This window comes from Leptodactylus fuscus, chromosome 1 (assembly GCF_031893055.1).
Source record: "Leptodactylus fuscus isolate aLepFus1 chromosome 1, aLepFus1.hap2, whole genome shotgun sequence".
Lineage (NCBI taxonomy): Eukaryota > Metazoa > Chordata > Amphibia > Anura > Leptodactylidae > Leptodactylus > Leptodactylus fuscus.
This window is the reverse complement of record NC_134265.1, coordinates 358,302,155-358,322,790: the sequence shown is the minus strand read 5'-3', so window position 1 is coordinate 358,322,790 and position 20,636 is coordinate 358,302,155. Positions and strand designations below refer to the sequence as shown.

Below are 20,636 nucleotides of genomic sequence, written 5' to 3'. Positions count from 1 at the left end.
CTGATACCACTCCTGTAAGTGTGATGTCCAGAAAGTTAATACTTTCTGGTTTAGTTTCATGTGTGAATTTGAGACCATATGGATTGTCATTTATGTACCTAATGAAATCAGAAATGATTTCATTATCACCTGTCCATACTATGAGCGTATCGTCAATGAATCTCCCATACCATTCAATATACCTTCTGTATGGATTATTGCTGCACAGAATGAATTCTTCCTCCCACCAGGAGACCACCAAATTTGCTAGGGATGGGGAGAACTTGGCCCCCATGGGTGCCCCACAGGTTTGAATATAATATTGGCCATTGAAGAGAAAATAGTTGTGACTCAATAGGTATTCTATCACATCTACTATGTATTGACATTGAATAGGGGGCAAACTCGAGTATTCCTTCAGGTGATGGATTACTGCACGAATGGCAACATCGTGGGGAATAGACGAGTATAACGCGACAATGTCGCAAGAAAGCCAAGTGTGCCCCCTCCTCCACTCAAACGAATCAAAAACCCTCAGAACCTCTTATCACCAGTACCTATCGCAAGAAAATGTCGGGAAATACTTTACTGCATGCAAGCAGCTCCCACCCCAAACATACAATACGTTCTTTGCCTGTAGGAGAATACACTAGGGTAAAGAGAGCTTGCACAGAGAATAAAACATATGAGACACAAGCCCAGGAGATTACCAAATGATTAAGAGATCGGGGTTACACCAAATGGATGACAGATAGGGGTAAAAACATTGTCTCCAAGAAAGAGAGGATGACCCTCTTACATCAAAATAAAGTGAAAAAAACAGGAAAGGGAGTATATTTTACAACCAAATTCAGTAATGAATATGGAGACATTGTAAATATCATCAAAAATAATCTCTCCATTTTAAATCAAGATGACACATTGAGATCTATCTTATCGGAGGGCTGCAATTTTGTGGCCAAGCGAGGGCAATCCCTAGGCAGTTATTTGTCCCCTAGCATGTATATGGAAAAGAGTAACACTAAGGACACATGGTTGTCACTCAAAGGCTTCCATAGATGTGGACTCAGCAGGTGTCAAATCTGCCAATATGCTAGGAAGGGTACTACATTTATGGATGCATCAGGAATGAAAAAATATGACATAAAAAGCTTCTGTAATTGTACAACAGAGTATGCTATCTACATGATCACATGTGATGCATGCAATCTTAGTTATGTGGGATGCACATCTAGGTCCACGAAAATTAGAATTTCGGAACACTTACAGAGTATACGTAATCCAAATTCTAACAAAAAAACAGGAGTGTCTAAACACTTCATATCAGAACATTCTAGGAACTTATCCTCCTTTTCTTTCAAAGTCATAGAAAAAGTCATGAGACCCCTGAGAGGGGGTAATTGGGGCCACAAATTGAAAATCCGCGAGGCCTTCTGGATCTTGAAATTAAATGTTAGATTTCCACATGGACTCAATCGCAGAAACGATCTTGACTATATATATATTAATACTCACCAATATAGATGTGGGACAGGTCGTTAGTAGCTTTGGATGAGTGCAGACTCTGTTCTTCTTCTCTTCTACATAACATCGCGTATCAGCTAACCATTTGAGTCCACAACACGCATGTACTAATAAGTGTTAGATCCGGGCATCCTTTTCGGAGTGTATGCGTCCGATATAGTGCCCTCACGCATGCGCATAATTGACATTCAGGGTAGCACGGAGAATGGTTGGGCTGGTCAATTTTAGACACATGCGCCTAAATGGGTTCTAATGCGCATGCGCAGTGTCTAAAAATTCTGAACATAGTGCATAGGGAATTGAATAGCATCCACACATAGTAAGGGCGCGTTACTTCAGATCTGCGTGTCACTCCAGTTCCATCATTCGGTGAGTGTTTACTCTTCGTTATCAGAGTCTTTATATGATAATAGCATTCTATAACATTGTCACAATGTAGGATTTACTTTTTATTTTCCTCCAGCACAGTGCACTTCAAAAATAGTAGGTTCAATCGGGTATGGATATCCGGCAAAAAATTGTCACTCAGGTTTGGAACATGGGTGACACATAGCAAAATCGAAATATCCCGATTGGATGTATTATTCTGCCGTTTACTATAAAATGTAAGAAAATTTATGTATTTTGTGCATGCAATGGTACTAACAAACAAACCCGTAATTATCCAAACTTTTTCATATAAAAATTAACAACGAGGTTTAAGTCTGTACTATCATGAGTATACAGCTATGTATGGCAAATTTTCTGAGGTATTATCATTTCGACACGTATGTGGTTTTATACCCATAAAGGGTTAACGTTGGTTTTAACGATAGTTTTCAGGCATCACAGATGGCGATGATTATACCGGAAGGTATTTATAGCCACGTAAGGTAAAAACAAAACAGGCTACGACTAAGAAGACTTTATGTCTTCGAAACGCGTCAGCGAGTCTATGTAAGGGATGGATATACCTACGAGACGATACTGCTTGTGAACATGTGTGTTTTTTAATTTTGGAATAAACGCTACGTTTTATAAGGACCGTGGATGTCAGCTGGAATCTTTTATTTCCATTGGATTTTCTGTCTCTAGAATAATCTAGAATAATCCTCCAGAGGTTGAATGGGTAGAAGTTTGGCCTCAGTCCAGATGCTGGTTGCAGGAATCTTCTGTACACTATTACTACTCTCAACTAGCACACTAGACTGAAGCTCAATGGTCACTCTGAGGCCGAAGGTCTTCTACAACCAGTGGCCTGTGATTGGTCAGAACTGAAGCAAGGATAAGGGTTTGAAACACTAGAGGATAACAGGAAAGCTGTATAATAATGATATATAGCACACAACATAGAGGATGGGAATCACCAACACAATAAAGAGGCACAATATACAAATACTTAAAGCAGTAGCACTCTGGGATGCTGCAACACAGGATAGAAATGAATTTTGACTTTTTTGGATTTTTTTACTTTTTACCATTTATTTCTAATTTAAGGGGCAAAACTTCTTTCCACTATTTCTTTTGTTAAGTATATCTGTGTTTTTAGTAGAGCTTTGTTCCTTTTTTATCTTGGCAGACATTTGTAGGACTCTTTCCTGTATATTAGCACATGTGTACACATTTCTTATCCAGGTCAGTAGGATCCATACAGATATGTAATGAGATCTTTCTTCTTCCTTCCAGTTACATCACTACCTTACCTTGATGAAGCAGTCACAGGACTCCCTGAACTCTGCTCCTTACTTTGATGAATATGGAGAGACTGTTCACTCATATAAGATAATAAACTGGTTCTATAAAGATAAGGAAACCCCACTTAATATTCATGTTGGGAACTTTACACCATGGGTTGTAGATGGAGAGCAGCTTCACGTGGATGACCAAGCGATAAAATGGAAACTCACAGGAGAGGTAGGAAGTGGCAATTACATTTACTTTTAATATGAGCTGATTAAGAAGTTTAAAAGTAAGTATATATATATATATATATATATATATATATATATATATATATATATATATATATATATATATATATATTATTATTATTATTATTATTATTATTATTATTATTATTATTATTTTATCATCACCAGCTTATAGTAATTATTATTGCTAGGGTTGCAATTCCATTGTGGCATCATAGTAGACGTTCCACTTTTAAAGAGAACATTGATAAGAAATAAATTCAATTCACTGTGATTGTTACAGCAGCAACGTCTCATTACAAGTTGTTCTCTCTTCTTTAGGTCCCGGTGTCTCGCTGCTCAGAAAGATGCTTACCCGGAAGCAGGAAAAAACCTAGAGAAACAATCCACACCTGCTGCTATGACTGTGTCCCATGTTCAGAAGGAGAGATCTCCAATATAACTGGTACATGATACTTATGTCATGATGATGATGATATAATTTCCTATAATAACTGGTAACATGGATCTAATCTGGTAATGGGGTGGGGTGCTGTGGAGCGCCCATGTAGATTGTTAGAGGCACAAGACCCCTGAGTTATGTTGTCGTAGTTCTAATTGATCCGCAATAGGGTGACGAGCTCAGGAAACATAACAGACAGACAGCAGTGTATCTTTTCCAGAATGTTTCAGCTTATTAACACAGACAGGCACGTTTATATAGCATCAAAGTCACAGCCAAGCTACAAGGCATTTATCCTTATCTGTTCATGTTCTTAGTTTCTTAGAGCTTTGAAACCCACTGTAACCAGTTTTGACTAGCTTGAATCTCTTTGACTGTTCTTTGTATACAGCTTCAACACGTACACAGCACATAGTGTCTCCGTCTAACCAGTTTAACCGGCTCCTTGTGTAGCAGACTGCTCATCTCTGAGAGACAGAGAGAGATAGAGCAGTCTTGGCTCCGACCTTTGTTCATACATAATTTTCAAAAGATATTTCAACCCCTCACATCTCCCCCATTTTTAGACATTATCTTCGTATCAGATGAGTACATTCATCTAGCTCCCTAGATGCCAGACCTGCTGGATTCCCCATCTGATATTCCTATAATGTCTACCACTTATATCTATCTTTATCATAACATCGATTAGAACATATCAAAATTAACTTGAAAAAAACAAACAAAACAGTATATAAGCAATATAACCATGCCAACTTGTACAATGGTTTGTAATATCCCAGTTATCCATCCACCTATTCCTTTGAAGCAATTAGCAGGATTCAAAAAGGAAAAAGTGTCTGACCACTAGCTATCTTCATTTTGCACAACCTCTTTCTCATATTCTTTCCTTACTTTGTATATATTCTCTAATTCTTGTTTTCCTTTGATATTACCTTTTGAGTCAATATAATGGCAACAGGTAGGTCCCACCATCTTACACATTCCACCCTGGGCCGCAGTAATATAATCTAGTGTCAGGATTTGAACCTGTGACCTGCTGTTTGGCCCGGTGTCTCCTTGCTGCCTGAGCTATCAGGCTTGTGGAATAATGGCCTGTTGGACTTTTGTGTGAAGCCTACTGCTGAGGCTCATCAGCTGCTGCTAGTGATTGAAACCCGCCCTGTATTAACCTTGATTGGACTGGCTATATATAGGTGACTCTGACACTTCCTGTTTGTGTTGGTATTGTGTTCTGTTTATTCCGGATACAGCCTGAACACCCAGGAGACCTCCTTGCTGGAGATCCTCTTCAGTTCTTTGGAACTTCACCTGCTAGCTGAAAGCTCGCCGTAGCTTTACTACAGCTCTTGTAAGACTACAGACTTCTACCTGGTCTTTACCCATCTGCCCTTGGACTACTACCTCAGCCCCCTGTGGGCTATCCACCTGCTGTCTCCAGCCTCCTCTGTGTTACCCGACAACTGGACTCCTGATCCCATACCACTAGTAGCGTGACAGGATACCAACACCTACAATGGAGTCCGTTGGGAAAGAAGCTTGGGAGGCTCGCTTCAAAAAGGTACAAGCTGCCTTGGGCGCAATGTATACGGAGGTCCAAGATATGAAGCACCAATGGGAAACTTTTGATCAAATGACCACTGGTAAAATCAACATGCATGGCCAAGCTCTGCAGGAATTGCAGACATCCATGAATACGGTCACAGCACGTATTGCACAGCTGGATGAACAAGGCCTGATTCCCACCTCTGCTCCATCTCTGAGATTGCCGCCATTTAGATTCAATGGTGACCGGGATAAATTCAGAGGATTCGTAAACCAGTGCAATTTGTATTTTGATGCACATTCTAACCAGTATCCAACTGAGAGATCAAGAGTGCTGTGCGTCATTATGCTGTTAACACACAAAGCTATTGCCTGGGCAAATCCGCTAATCGAAACCGATGACGTCTGCCTAAATAACTACAAAGACTTCATGGACACCATGAAAGGGATGTTTGATGACCCCAACCGAATGGTTACAGCAGAGACCACCATATTAACGTTGCGGCAAGGCAGACGTTCTGTTGCGGATTATGCCATGGAATTCCGGAGATGGATTGTGGACACTAGCTGGAATGACTCCGCAAGACTAGCACTTTTCAAGAGTGGACTTTCCAGCAATATTAAAGATGAACTAGCACGAGCAAAAACTCCTTCGGTCTTCTCTGAATTTATTGATCACTGCATTCAGATTGATACTCGTCTGACCGAACGTCGACAAGAGAAATGGGGCTATGCAAACCGCACGACCAGTCAATACACTACCACATCACCGCTGGGTTATAAAAAGTCATCTGATCAGCAGTCCCGAGAATCCCAACCAGAATTGATGCAGATTGATGCAATTCAGAAACGGGAGAGTGCAGAGCGAAGAGAACATAGGTTCAAAGAAAATCTGTGTTTATACTGTGGAAAGTCGGGACATTTCCTTATAAATTGCCCAAGCCGCTCTGTGAATCGCCCCCGGAGAACGGTGGCCGCTGTAATGGATCCCGATGCATCCAATGAGGAATCTTCAGCTTCAGAGGGGGAACAGTCAGCTGGAGAAAGTGTCCATTATATCTCATCAGTGACCTCTCAGGTTAAAAAGGAGAACAAGGATTCACATTACTTCGTCCCTCTTAAACTACTAATCAACTCAGTGTGGATCTCTACATCAGCTATGGTGGATTCCGGGGCTAGCGGAAATTTCATGGACTTTGGTTTCGCTCAGAAACATGGAATACGTTCGACTAAGAGACGTTCACCTATTGTGATGGAGACTGTGGATGGGTCTCCCCTGAGCTCGGGACCGGTAGACCAGGAAACTGTACCTTTGGACATACACATAGAACCTCAGCATCGTGAAACTCTCTCATTTTTACTAATTTCTTCTCCACACTTTCCAGTCATCTTAGGCCTACCTTGGTTACAGGCACAAAATCCTTCCATCAATTGGGGAACTAAGATGCTGAGTTTTCCCCCAAAGGACAATGAGATAAAAGACCAACCCGAACCAACAAATCCAGTCTCTACTCAAGAACAGGAACCGCATCAGTTACCAACAGTATATGAGGATTTGAAGGATGTTTGTGATAAACAGGAATCTGACAAACTACCACCTCACCGTCCTTACGACTGCCCAATAGAATTGCTTCCTGGAGCACCCATACCTTTTGGGACTATATACCCATTATCAGGACCTGAATTAAATGCCCTTAAGGACTTCATTGATGAGAACTTGAAAAAAGGGTTTATCCGGCCATCATCTTCTCCTGCAGGGGCTCCTATATTCTTTGTTAAGAAATCGGATGGTTCATTATGGCCAGTGGTGGATTACAGAGAACTTAATAAAATTACAGTGAAAAACCGTTACCCATTGCCTCTGATTCCCGAACTGTTGGAGAAAGTTCAACGAGCAAAGATCTTTACCAAATTGGACCTAAGGGGTGCTTACAATTTAATCCGGATAAGGCCAGGTGACGAATGGAAGACTGCTTTTCGTACACGATATGGACACTTTGAAAGTCTGGTAATGCCATTCGGACTCTGCAATGCTCCGGCTACCTTTCAACACCTAGCAAATGATATCTTCAGAGACTTACTGGATCAATTCATGGTGGTTTATCTAGATGATATACTAATTTTCTCTGAATCTCTAGAAGAACATCAGGAACATGTAAGACGTGTATTGGAACGATTGCGGGAAAACCGACTTTACATTAAATTGGAAAAATGTGAGTTCCATCGTGAAGAGATTCAATTCCTAGGGTACATCATCTCTTCTCAGGGATTGCGTATGGATCCCAGAAAGATTCAAGCGGTAATCGACTGGCCGACTCCCAGGACGGTAAAAGAAGTACAAAGATTCATAGGCTTTTCTAACTTCTACAGACGCTTTATTAAAAACTTCTCAGAAATTGTAGCTCCCATCACAGAGCTGACAAAGAAGAAAACCCACTTTGCCTGGACTCCACAAGCAGAGGAAGCTTTCTCTCGTTTGAAAGGTAAATTCACCACAGCTCCAGTACTACGTCATCCCGATCCAGAACTCGCGTTTGTGGTCGAAGTAGATGCATCAGACTGTGCAGTTGGGGCCATCCTCTCCCAGAGGTCAGGTGAAAAGAAGCTGTTACATCCATGTGCATTCTTCTCTCAGCGGATGTCTTCTGCAGAGAGAAACTATGATGTGGGAAATAAAGAATTACTTGCCATCGTCTCAGCATTTAAAGAGTGGAGACACCATCTACAAGGAGCTTCACAACAGATACTAGTTCTAACTGATCACCGCAACTTAGAGTTTATCAGAACAGCCAAGTGCCTCTCCCCTCGTCAGACCCGATGGAGCCTATTTTTGAACCACTTCAATTTTACAATATCATTCCGACCAGGATCTCGTAATGGAAAGGCAGACGCTCTGTCACGCATGTTTTCTTGTGATATTAATCCCTCAGCTCCACCTACTCCCATTGTCTCCGAGGCAAGAATTGTAGGTATTATCCATGAAGGTGATCTGTTGGAGGACCTTAAAGCGGCCTATGACACTGATCCATTCTTATCACACCCATCAGGAGATGTACATCTATTCTTTAGAAATCAAGTATGGACTGATGGACAGCGTCTATACATACCAGAAGCAATGCGTCTGAGGATTCTGCAGTTCGTACATGATTCCAGATTAGCTGGACACAAGGGAGTACAAAAGACATATGAGCTGTTATCTCGTTTCTTCTGGTGGCCCGGCTGTCTGGAAGATGCAAAGAAATACGTTCTCTCTTGCGATACCTGTACCAGGTATAAACCTCCACGTTCTTCACCAATGGGATTGCTGCAACCATTGTCCATTCCAGTACGACCGTGGAGTTCGATCTCAATGGACTTCATAGTGGATCTGCCTAACTCCAAAGGAAAAACGTCAATATTGGTAGTGGTAGATCGACTTACCAAAGCAGCTCATTTCATCCCTTGTACTGGTCTGCCTTCGGCCAAAGAGACTGCTGATTTGATAGTCCAAAATATCTTTCGCCTTCATGGTGTGCCAGACGAGGTGGTCTCGGATCGTGGGGTGCAGTTCACGTCTAAATTCTGGAGAAGTTTCTGTACATCACTTGATATCAAGCTTCATTTGTCAACGGCCTATCATCCCCAGACTAACGGTCAAACAGAACGTACAAACCAGACGCTAGAACAATACCTGCGCTGTTACATCTGCCATTTACAGGATGACTGGGTAGACCTATTACCTTTTGCTGAATTTTCATACAACAACTCTCAAAATTCTTCAACAAAGCAAACACCATTTTTTGCAAATCTGGGATATCATCCAAGTATTCTCCCTAAAAATCCAGTGGCTCCACTAATCCCAGCAGTTACAGAAAGAATCGCGTCACTGCAACAAAATCTGAAAATGTTAAAAGAAACATTGGGAGCTGCTCAGGAGCGATATAAGAAAGCAGCAGATAAACGTCGGAGACCGGCGCCTGAATACAAAGTAGGGGATCGAGTATGGCTTTCTACCCGAAATATTAAGCTGAAGGTCCCTTCACCCAAACTGGGACAGAAATTTATTGGACCCTATAAGATCTCTAAAATAATTAGTCCTCTGGCGGTATGTCTACAACTTCCAGAAACAATGAGAATTCATCCTGTTTTCCATGTGTCTCTACTGAAAGTTGCTACGGCCAATCCATTTCCTGAACGGTCCTCTCAACCTCCAGATTCAGTGGAAGTGGATGGACAAGAAGAATTTGTCGTGGAAAAAATTCTGGACTCCCGTATGTACAGAAATCGACTACAATACCTTATCAAATGGCAAGGGTATGGTGTGGAAGAAAACTCATGGGAACCGGTATCTAACATCAATGCTCCTCGTTTGATTAGACATTTCCATCAGCAGTATCCGACAAAACCAGGTCCTGTGGCACCCAGAGGTCGCCGTTAGGAGGGGAGTGATGTCAGGATTTGAACCTGTGACCTGCTGTTTGGCCCGGTGTCTCCTTGCTGCCTGAGCTATCAGGCTTGTGGAATAATGGCCTGTTGGACTTTTGTGTGAAGCCTACTGCTGAGGCTCATCAGCTGCTGCTAGTGATTGAAACCCGCCCTGTATTAACCTTGATTGGACTGGCTATATATAGGTGACTCTGACACTTCCTGTTTGTGTTGGTATTGTGTTCTGTTTATTCCGGATACAGCCTGAACACCCAGGAGACCTCCTTGCTGGAGATCCTCTTCAGTTCTTTGGAACTTCACCTGCTAGCTGAAAGCTCGCCGTAGCTTTACTACAGCTCTTGTAAGACTACAGACTTCTACCTGGTCTTTACCCATCTGCCCTTGGACTACTACCTCAGCCCCCTGTGGGCTATCCACCTGCTGTCTCCAGCCTCCTCTGTGTTACCCGACGACTGGACTCCTGATCCCGTACCACTAGTAGCGTGACATCTAGTAACAGGGTGTATTGGTTGGTGACTATGATTAGCTGATTTTGTACTGCTATGGTGGTATTAAGTATGCCTAAGATACCCCATATTTGATCATCTACGTAATCGGTGGCTTCTACCAATTGATCCCATATCTGCATAATCATAGAATATACGAGTACAGTACTCATCTTGTTTCCAGCACCTATTTGTACCAAATGAGGTCTACCACATTCCCTCGGGGCATTATCAGCTGCTCTCTTGTATAAAGTGTGTTTAGATATGGTTTTTTCATTTAGTCTTATCAACTTCAAAGGTGACAGAAGTGAGTCCGTTAAGAAAGCATAAGACAAATAATGTCCATCTCTTCATTCCTGCCATGGTTTAGGAACCTTTTTATAAGGGGAGGCGTGTATCCACATAGATTTTCCCTCCAATTTGACTGAAGTGACAGTTGTCAGCAGCACTTGGGAGGGACCGTCAAATCGAGGTTCAAGGGGTTTTCTGATATGTCTTTTCACGACCACCCAATCACCACCTGCAAGCTATGTGTTCCTGAAAACTCAAAAAGGGTCTGGAATAGAAGAAAACACCTGTTCATGGGTTACTTTCAATCTTTGACAGAATCTCTGGACACAGCTAGCAGTACTATCATAATTGAGTTGTAAAGTCTGGGAAAATACAACCTTAGTCTAGGCACACTTCCAAAAAGCACCTCGAATAGTAACAGACCTGTCTATCTATTAGGAGTGGTCCTCACTGAGTATAATGCTAGAGACAGGCACTCTGGCCAGGGCCTTCCTGTCTCTGCCATGGCTTTCTGGATTTTTAACTTGAGTGTGCCATTCAACCTTTCCATTTTGCCTGAACTCTGCTCAATCCCCAATACAGACATTATTTCCTTCATTATTTTACCTGTGAAATGCGTACCTCTATCAGATTCTATCACCTCAGGTATCCCGAATGTACACACAAGCTCAGACATCAATTTCTTGGCAGTTACCTGTGCGGTTGTCTGGCCCACAGAATAGGCCTCGGCCCAACCACACAAACCGATACGTACTCGTACATTCCAGACTTAGGCAATTGTATGTAATCTATTTGTATTCTCTGAAATGGATACAGGGGTTTTGGTGTGCATTTGGTAGGTGGTTTAACTACCTGTCCTGGATTGCGTAGAGCACATATGTGACATGCTTTTACGTGATTACTTGCAGCCCTTCCAAAACCTGAGGCAAACCAGAATTTACCTACTAGTGACTCCATGGCATTTCAAGAGGCATGCACCCTATTGGGGGCCAAACCAGCCATTTGGGGGTATGCTGCTGTGGGCGGACACAATCTATCCCCCATTTTCCACATTCCTTCACATTCTCTGGCACCAGCCTTTGTCCCTTTCCCAGTTTCCTCACCAGTCACCTTTAGAATACAGCCCCTTGTGGTCTTCTAGGTCAATATCCATTTTGCTCATCTGGTTGAGATCCTTCCATGGCAGCAGTGCCGCTGCTTTGGCTGCTCAATCAGGGTCTCTTCCCCTTGTGTGAGCTCTGACCTTCACAATTGCCAACTGCTTAGGGAGCAATATGGCCTCCATCAACTGACTTACTAAGTTTCCATTCTTAATTGGCTTACCCTGTGCCATCAGGAAGTTCTTAGATCTCCATATTAGACCATGGAGTCAGTGTAAATGTTTGCTGTGCTATCCTTAGCTACTTTGCAGGCTCCTGTAAGGGCTTTCAATTCAGCCTCTTGCGCTGACATGTGTGGTGGATGGGCTTCTTGTACTATGGTGTCATGTATAGTGACTACAGCATACCCTGTAACAAATTTGCCTTTTTCTGTTAGATACCTAGAACCATCCACAAACATCTCATAGTCAGGATTCTCCAATGGGGCATCAGTAACATGACTAAAGCCGACTCTTCTGAGAGGGAGTTCAAAAATATCTCATCATTTATCCCCCCCTTTGAATCATGAACTCCTACTGGTAAAAGAGTTGCAGGATTCAAAAGTCAAACGAAAATGAAAATGAAAATGAGATGTTGGAGGAGGATTGTAGAGCAAATTCCATCTTGTTCTGTGTTGCCAAGGAAAAATATGACGTCTGTCTATCTGTGTGAGGATTGCATAGATGTCATGTGGTTTGTATACCACCAGGGGTTGGTCTAGGACAATGTCTGAGCTTTTCTCAAGCAGGGCCTGTACGAAGAGTACAACCCTTACATAAGAGGGCGTTCCCCTTGCAACAGCATCCAAACGTGCACTAGAATATGCCTCAGGACTGCAGTAGCATGTCCCATCACCTCAGTGACATAGATTTGAAAAGGGCTTCTAATAGTCAGGCAAGCCTAAGGCAGGTGCACTGGCTCCTGTTCCAATCTCTCCTTGTCAAACAGGTTTTACAAGCACATTCACAGTTTATCTGATCCATGGCTTACAATACAACACCTGATCCAAAAAGGTATGTAACTGAGCATGGGGGGTTGGCACCTGCATTTCTCTTACCACTTTGGTCTGTTCATCTGAAAGATGTTTGGCACTTTGGCTCAGACAATTACCTAAAAACACTACCTTTTGCTTACAAAATTGCAGCTTGTCTTTACTGGCCTTACAACCATTCTGGTAGAGGAAACACAGCAGGTTTATGGTAGCAGCTTCACATGTCTGTCTATCTGGCACAAAGAAGCATTATCACATATCTTAACAATCATCAGAGGGAGGGTCCCAGGTATTCATGATTCAAAAACTTCACTTAATTTCCCATAAAACATTTGTCTAATCTTTTCATATTCTGGCTGTTTCTGGCAGTGGATATGAGTGGGCCGTCTCCTTCTCTCATTTCCAGTCATACCCACACTGTCACTTCCACTGTCCCCTCTTTACTCTTTTAGTATATACAATAGTTAAGGTGACAATAACAGACAAAACAATAGATTCACATAATATCGTATAAAATATAATCACAAATGACACAAACTATCTCCAAAAGTGATTCCTCACAATGCAGCTGCTTCTAGATAGATAACAGTGCCTCACTTAAGATATTAAGGGCAGTACAATACTTCAACTGCCCTTAGGACACTGTATCCAAATTAGCAGTTACACAATAGGGCTTCTGATACATCTAATTACAGCTCTGCAAGGCTCATCCCCCTCACTGGTGCAGACTTGGAGTTAATTTACTGCATGAAACTTTCCTGTGTGATATGTATAGTCGTCATGAGCTCATCTTATGTCTACTTAGTATCTAAATCACTCCTGACATAGTAATCTGGCCCTGATATATAAACACCCTGCCTATACCACCCATATATTCTATAGAAGTACATACAAAACCTACTGAGGATAGTGAGCTAAAACATAATCACAACATCATAACCATGAATATCCTTATCTATACATTAGCATCATACCTTATTTTTCATTTAACCATGGGTTAACCCTTTTCATCCAAATCATTTTCCTTTGGAGACAATAGATATTATACTTAGTCTTACAAAAAAAGCATATTACATATTAATATTTTTGTGCAATTTTTGAATATTTCCATGGCAAACCCCACTCTTCTAATTACCACAGATGTTCATAACTTCTTAAACTATATTTGATGTTGCCTTAAGGGCCAACTGCCAGACCTTTAACATTTTCTTTATGAGATTTCACTCAAAGTTTTTACCACTGTACAACATCACAATATTCTTACACAAGGCTTAAAAGTCAAATACTGGCATTGCTAAAAACAGCTTACACTCTACAATTACAAATTATTAAACCATATATTCATAATTTTCCATACATTATACCAGTGGTGTTACAATCTATCACTTATAGCTGACATCTTAGTTACCTGCCTTGTCTCATCCTCTCCCCCCTCCCCCTTCTTGCTAGGTTCTACCAAAGCATTTATACCTCTGCTGTAGATAAGAGGGACACTGGGCTGGGGAGCCTGACCTTCATTGTGAGTTGTCCTAACCTTGATTAGGGGCAGGTATTCCACAATTGACCCTTCACTTAGGACCCAGCAATCTCTGGCCAAGTGTCCCTATTTTCCACAATTAAAAAATGTTTCCCTCTATTCCTGTATCTGTCCTGCATAGTTTAATCTACATTGGTCCAAAATTTACTATCAAATAATCCTCTCTTAGGAACCCCTGCTCTTTTAAAATTATTATTATTTTTTTTCCTTGGGCGGCATTTTCTTCTCTCTCTCCCATCCCTATTAGTTCATATAGAGTGTACCCTACCCGAGAGGATCCCTTCCCCATACTGGCTGATGGCCAGTCAGCCGTGAGCTTCCCACTCCTCTAGGACAATTAAGACAATAGAGAGTCACTTTGACTTCTCGAGGGTCTCTTTGACTTCTCTTAGTGGGAACTCCCAAACAGTCACTCTGTTTTCATTGAACTAATCTCTAATGTGCATGTTCTGGCCTAGTGTCCCTTTATCAAACACCCCTGAAACTTTGCATGTACTTACTCGAATTCTACTCAGTCCTTAGTGAAACAAGGACTTTTCAATATCTCAGTACTTCTACTCTCGCAACTCTAGGGATTAAGAATGGAGAATAACTCTCCCTTCTGTGCCGCCTTATACACTTCGTAACAGATGTAGCAACCAAATGACAGCATAGACAGTAAACAAAGAATGAGGTATAACATTTCCCACCCCTCTACAGACAACTTACTCTTTAGGTTCTTCCGTACTATATAAAAATGTCATCGATTGTTATAACTAGAGATGAGCGAACAGTGTTCTATCGAACTCATGTTCGATCGGATATTAGACTGTTCGGCATGTTCGAATCGAATCGAACACCGCGTGGTAAAGTGCGCCATTACTCGATTCCCCTCCCACCTTCCCTGGCGCCTTTTTTGCTCCAATAACAGCGCAGGGTAGGTGGGACAGGAACTACGACACCGGTGACGTTGAAAAAAGTAGGCAAAACCCATTGGCTGCCGAAAACATGTGACCTCTAATTTAAAAGAACAGCGACGCCCAGCTTCGCGTCATTCTGAGCTTGCAATTCACCGGGGACGGAGGTTTCCGTCCAGTTAGCTAGGGCTTAGATTCTGGGTAGGCAGGGACAGGCTAGGATAGGAAGGAGAAGACAACCAACAGCTCTTATAAGAGCTAAATTCCAGGGAGAAGCTTGTCAGTGTAACGTGGCACTGACGGGCTCAATCACCGCAACCCAGCTTTCCCAGGATCCTGAATGGAATATACTGACAGTGTATTCCCGTATACCCTATATATACCCCCGATACCCGTTCCAACGGTGTGCCCCCCCACCTTCACCCCAGAAATACACTGCAAGTCCCCTAGCAATAGAATTGGGGCTATATACACCCACTATTTTTGCTACTGCCATATAGTGCCATTGTCTGACTGGGAATTCAAAGAATATATTGGGGTTACATATCACTTCAATTCCAGGGAGAAGCTTGTCAGTGTAACGTGGCACTGACGGGCTCAATCACCGCAACCCAGCTTTCCCAGGATCCTGAATGGAACACACTGACAGTGTATTCCCGTATACCCCATATATACACCCCAAATCCCCGTTCCAACGGTGTGCCCCCCCCACCTTCACCTCAGAAATACCCTGCAAGTCCCCTAGCAATAGAATTGGGGCTATATACACCCACAATTTTTGCTACTGGTATATAGTGCCATTGTCTCACTGGGAATTCAAAGAATATATGGGGGTTACGTGCACCCACAATTTTTGCTACTGCTATATAGTGCCATTGTCTCACTGGGAATTCAAAGAATATATTGGGGTTACAAATACCCTCATTTCTTGCTACTGCCATATAGTGCCAGTTTCTGACTGGGAATTCAAAGAATATATTGGGGTTACGTGCACCCACAATTTTTGCTACTGCTATATAGTGCCAGTTTCTGACTGGGAATTCAAAGAATATATTGGGGTTATGTGCACCCACAATTTTTGCTACTGGTATATAGTGCCATTGTCTCACTGGGAATTCAAAGAATATATTGGGGTTACGTGCACCCACAATTTTTACTACTGGTATATAGTGCCATTGTCTCATTGGGAATTCAAAGAATATATTGGGGTTACGTGCACCCACAATTTTTGCTACTGCTATATAGTGCCATTGTCTCACTGGGAATTCAAAGAATATATTGGGGTTACAAATACCCTCATTTCTTGCTACTGGTATATAGTGCCAGTTTCTGACTGGTAATTCAAAGAATATATTGGGGTTAGGTACACCCACAATTTTTGCTACGTGCACCCACAATTTTTGCTACTGGTATATAGTGCCATTGTCTCACTGGGAATTCAAAGAATATTTTGGGGTTACGTGCACCCACAATTTTTGCTACTGGTATATAGTGCCATTGTCTCACTGGGAATTCAAAGAATATTTTGGGGTTACGTGCACCCACAATTTTTGCTACTGCTATATAGTGCCATTGTCTCACTGGGAATTCAAAGAATATATTTGGTTTACAAATAGCCTCATTTCTTGCTACTGCCATATAGTGCCATTGTCTGACTGGGAATTCAAAGAATATATTGGGGTTATGTGCACCCACAATTTTTGCTACTAGTATATAGTGCCATTGTCTGACTGGGAATTCAAAGAATATATTGGGGTTACGTGCACCCACAATTTTTGCTACTGGTATATAGTGCCAGTTTCTGACTGGGAATTCAAAGAATATATTGGGGTTATGTGCACCCACAATTTTTGCTACTGCTATATAGTGCCATTGTCTCACTGGGAATTCAAAGAATATATTGGGGTTATGTGCACCTACAATTTTTGCTACTGGTATATAGTGCCATTGTCTGACTGGGAATTCAAAGAATATATTGGGGTTACGTGCACCCACAATTTTTGCTACTGGTATATAGTGCCATTGTCTCACTGGGAATTCAAAGAATATATTGGGGTTATGTGCACCCACAATTTTTGCTACTGCTATATAGTGCCAGTTTCTGACTGGGAATTCAAAGAATATATTGGGGTTATGTGCACCCACAATTTTTGCTACTGCTATATAGTGCCATTGTCTCACTGGGAATTCAAAGAATATATTGGGGTTATGTGCACCTACAATTTTTGCTACTGGTATATAGTGCCATTGTCTGACTGGGAATTCAAAGAATATATTGGGGTTACGTGCACCCACAATTTTTGCTACTGCTATATAGTGCCATTGTCTCACTGGGAATTCAAAGAATATATTGGGGTTATGTGCACCCACAATTTTTGCTACTGCTATATAGTGCCAGTTTCTGACTGGGAATTCAAAGAATATATTGGGGTTATGTGCACCCACAATTTTTGCTACTGCTATATAGTGCCATTGTCTCACTGGGAATTCAAAGAATATATTGGGGTTACGTGCACCCACAATTTTTGCTACTGGTATAGAGTGCCATTGTCTCACTGGGAATTCAAAGAATATATTGGGGTTACGTGCACCCACAATTTTTGCTACTGCTATATAGTGCAATTGTCTCACTGGGAATTCAAAGAATATATTGGGGTTACGTGCACACACAATTTTTGCTACTGGTATATAGTGCCATTGTCTCACTGGGAATTCAAAGAATATATTGGGGTTACGTGCACCCACAATTTTTGCTACTGGTATATAATGCCATTGTCTCACTGGGAATTCAAGGAATATATTGGGGTTACAAATACCCTCATTTCTTGCTACTGCCATATAGTGCCAGTTTCTGACTGGTAATTCAAAGAATATATTGGGGTTACGTGCACCCACAATTTTTGCTACTGCTATATAGTGCCATTGTCTCACTGGGAATTCAAAGAATATATTGGGGTTATGTGCACCCACAATTTTTGCTACTGGTATATAGTGCCATTGTCTCACTGGGAATTCAAAGAATATATTGGGGTTACGCACAAAGGAAGGTCTCATCAGCTTGTCTCATGACATGCTACTAAAAAGTGTCATTTGTGTATCTTAATGTAAATATAGTTGTATAAGCTTTTTGGGTTTTAGGCACTGCCAAGTTATTTATTACCACCCACTCCCTTATAATGATGACGCCAAAGTCACTGTGGGTGTTCAGAGCTCACAGCTTTGGTTGACATTTGTCTTGCTCTCTGTCGGTACCAGCTGTCTTTTTGGATACCGTAAAGTTATGTTGACTTTATTACCAGCTATAGAAGCTTTAGCCAGGTTGTGACGGTGTGTAACCCTAACAACACTAAGTGGGATACACATTAATAGTCAGTCTATGTGTGCTAAACGTATCACTGAAGTAATTTTTTTTCCCTCTCCCCTAATATAAGAAAGGAACAGACATTAGACCTAGACCGGGGTTTGAGGCTTGTAAAAATCCAGTATTATTTGTTCTTCATGATGTGAAATATGTGTTGAAAAGCAACCCAAGATGAAGTCAGCCATGTGTGCCAGTGTGTTACTTGGCATGCCTTTGCTGGCCCCAACTGTAAGGGTCACTCTCCATTTCCTCCATTTTCCACTCCCCTTCACACCATTTGTGGTGAAGCAATGGGATGCACTGAAGTGCACCCTCTAGCCTCGTGTGGGACAGGGACATCAGATGCCACTCCAACCCCCTCGTCTTCCTCCGCCAGCCAACGGTGCGAAGATGAGAGGAGTGTGCTCTGAATGTTTTCTGCCTAGCAGAGGCTAGTTCTCACTTACGAAAATGGCCCCACTTTGACCTGTATATCAGGCACAATGGTGTAGGTTTCAAAGAAACATGGCACCAACAAGTTGAAAAACGTGGGCCATGCGTGGACCGTGTTTGAGTCTGGCAAGCTCCAGATCTGCTACCAGGTTCCAGCCATTATCACAGGCGCAAAAATGCCAGGCCCCAGGTGTAGAAGGGAAAAAAAAATGCCATCTCAGCCAGGATGGCATCCCTGACCTCGGAGGCACTGTGCTGTCTGTCCCCCAAGCTGATCAGTTTCAGCACGGCCTGCTGACATCTCCCCATGCCAGTGTTACAGTGTTTGCCGCTAGTAGCTGGGGTGGAGGTTGCAGCATCGTAGGGTTTCAGTCTACTCCTGCCATGAATTTTGGCCTGGGAGAGGAGATAGGCCACCCCAGTTTGCACCCGGGGACCAGACTCCACCACATTCACCCTGCCTGTCATTAAAGATAAGCACTGCAGCATCCCTGACCACAGGCGCTTGTCCATGTGTCGGTGGTCAAGTGGACCTTGCAGCAAAGCGCAGAGCTCTGGGCCCGACTGATGTCATGGGACACATGCAGGCGCAAGGCAGGGACAGCACACCAAGAGAAGTAGTAACGGCTAGGCCCAGCATAGGGAGGTGCCCCAGCTGCCATCTGCTGACGGAAGGCCTGGGTATCCAGAAGCATTCTAAGATCCCAAAGGAAGCAGGCAAGAGATGTGCAGTGCAGAAAAAAAGATGAGAAAATAAGTGTAGGCTGTAGAGCACAGAGGGATCGGAGAGGACAGAGCTGGTGTCGGCCAGGTATTCCCACAACATGCGCCTATACTTGTCCCTCCTGGTGACACTAGGCCCCTGAGTGGCAGTAATTTGTCCAGGGGGGCCATTAACGTGTTCCAGACCTAGGAATAAGTCTTCCAACAGGGTAGAGTTTTGCATGCCTTTGCTTCTACCCACTGTTTTTTCTGCTTAGCTTCCCTCTGTTATGTCAGTCCAGGTAGCTGCAACGGGGCTAAGGGATAGCAGTAGGGAATCTCGCCCTGCACTACTCCCACTAGCTATCCCGGTCCCTGCCTCACGGGTGTGGGTCGGCTGTACTCAGGCTAAGCCTGACCCCGACAGCTCCTCTCTCACTGATTCCGTAGGCCTAGAGGGAAGTGGGAGAAGGAATGCCCTATAAGACCTCTAGGGACTGGAGACTAAAGGGGGTCACCCCTAACGAACAAGTGAAGCTGCTACTGACAGGGACTGACAAGGGTGTGCGCTGACTAACAACACAAGCAGCACACAGGAAAAATGTGGGAAAGGATTCCCCCAAACCAATATGGGAAGGAACCATACACTAGGAAACAAACACAGGGAAACTGAGTAGAAATCAAAGGATAAGGCAATTCACTCACACAGTCAATTTTACACAGAGGGAGGATTGGTGAACACAGAAGGGAAAACACACAAACCAACTCGTTCACCCAAACCTCCCAAAAATCAACCACGGAACTTCCTCTATCCCAGAACACCACCTACTCCTCCTGCTAAGGCCTAGCTCTGTAAAAGCGACACTCAGCACAGAACCATGGGAGGCATGGGTTTAAATACAGAGTAGAGACCACTCCTCCCAGGTGCAAATGGGAGGACAGACTAATCAACCAGGAGATAAAGCTGCCTACCAGCA

The 20,636-nt window shown here is 42.7% G+C and overlaps 1 protein-coding gene across 1 annotated transcript in view; it reads left to right on the top strand.

The window, feature by feature from the left end:
* Positions 1–20,636, top strand: part of LOC142185095 (vomeronasal type-2 receptor 26-like) — a 53,174-nt gene that overhangs the window by 22,456 nt on the left and 10,082 nt on the right. Inside the window, exons 4-5 of the mRNA XM_075260384.1 lie at positions 3,169–3,396; positions 3,735–3,858. Coding sequence (XP_075116485.1) covers positions 3,169–3,396; positions 3,735–3,858 — 352 coding nt within the window. The remainder of the gene's footprint in view (positions 1–3,168; positions 3,397–3,734; positions 3,859–20,636) is intronic.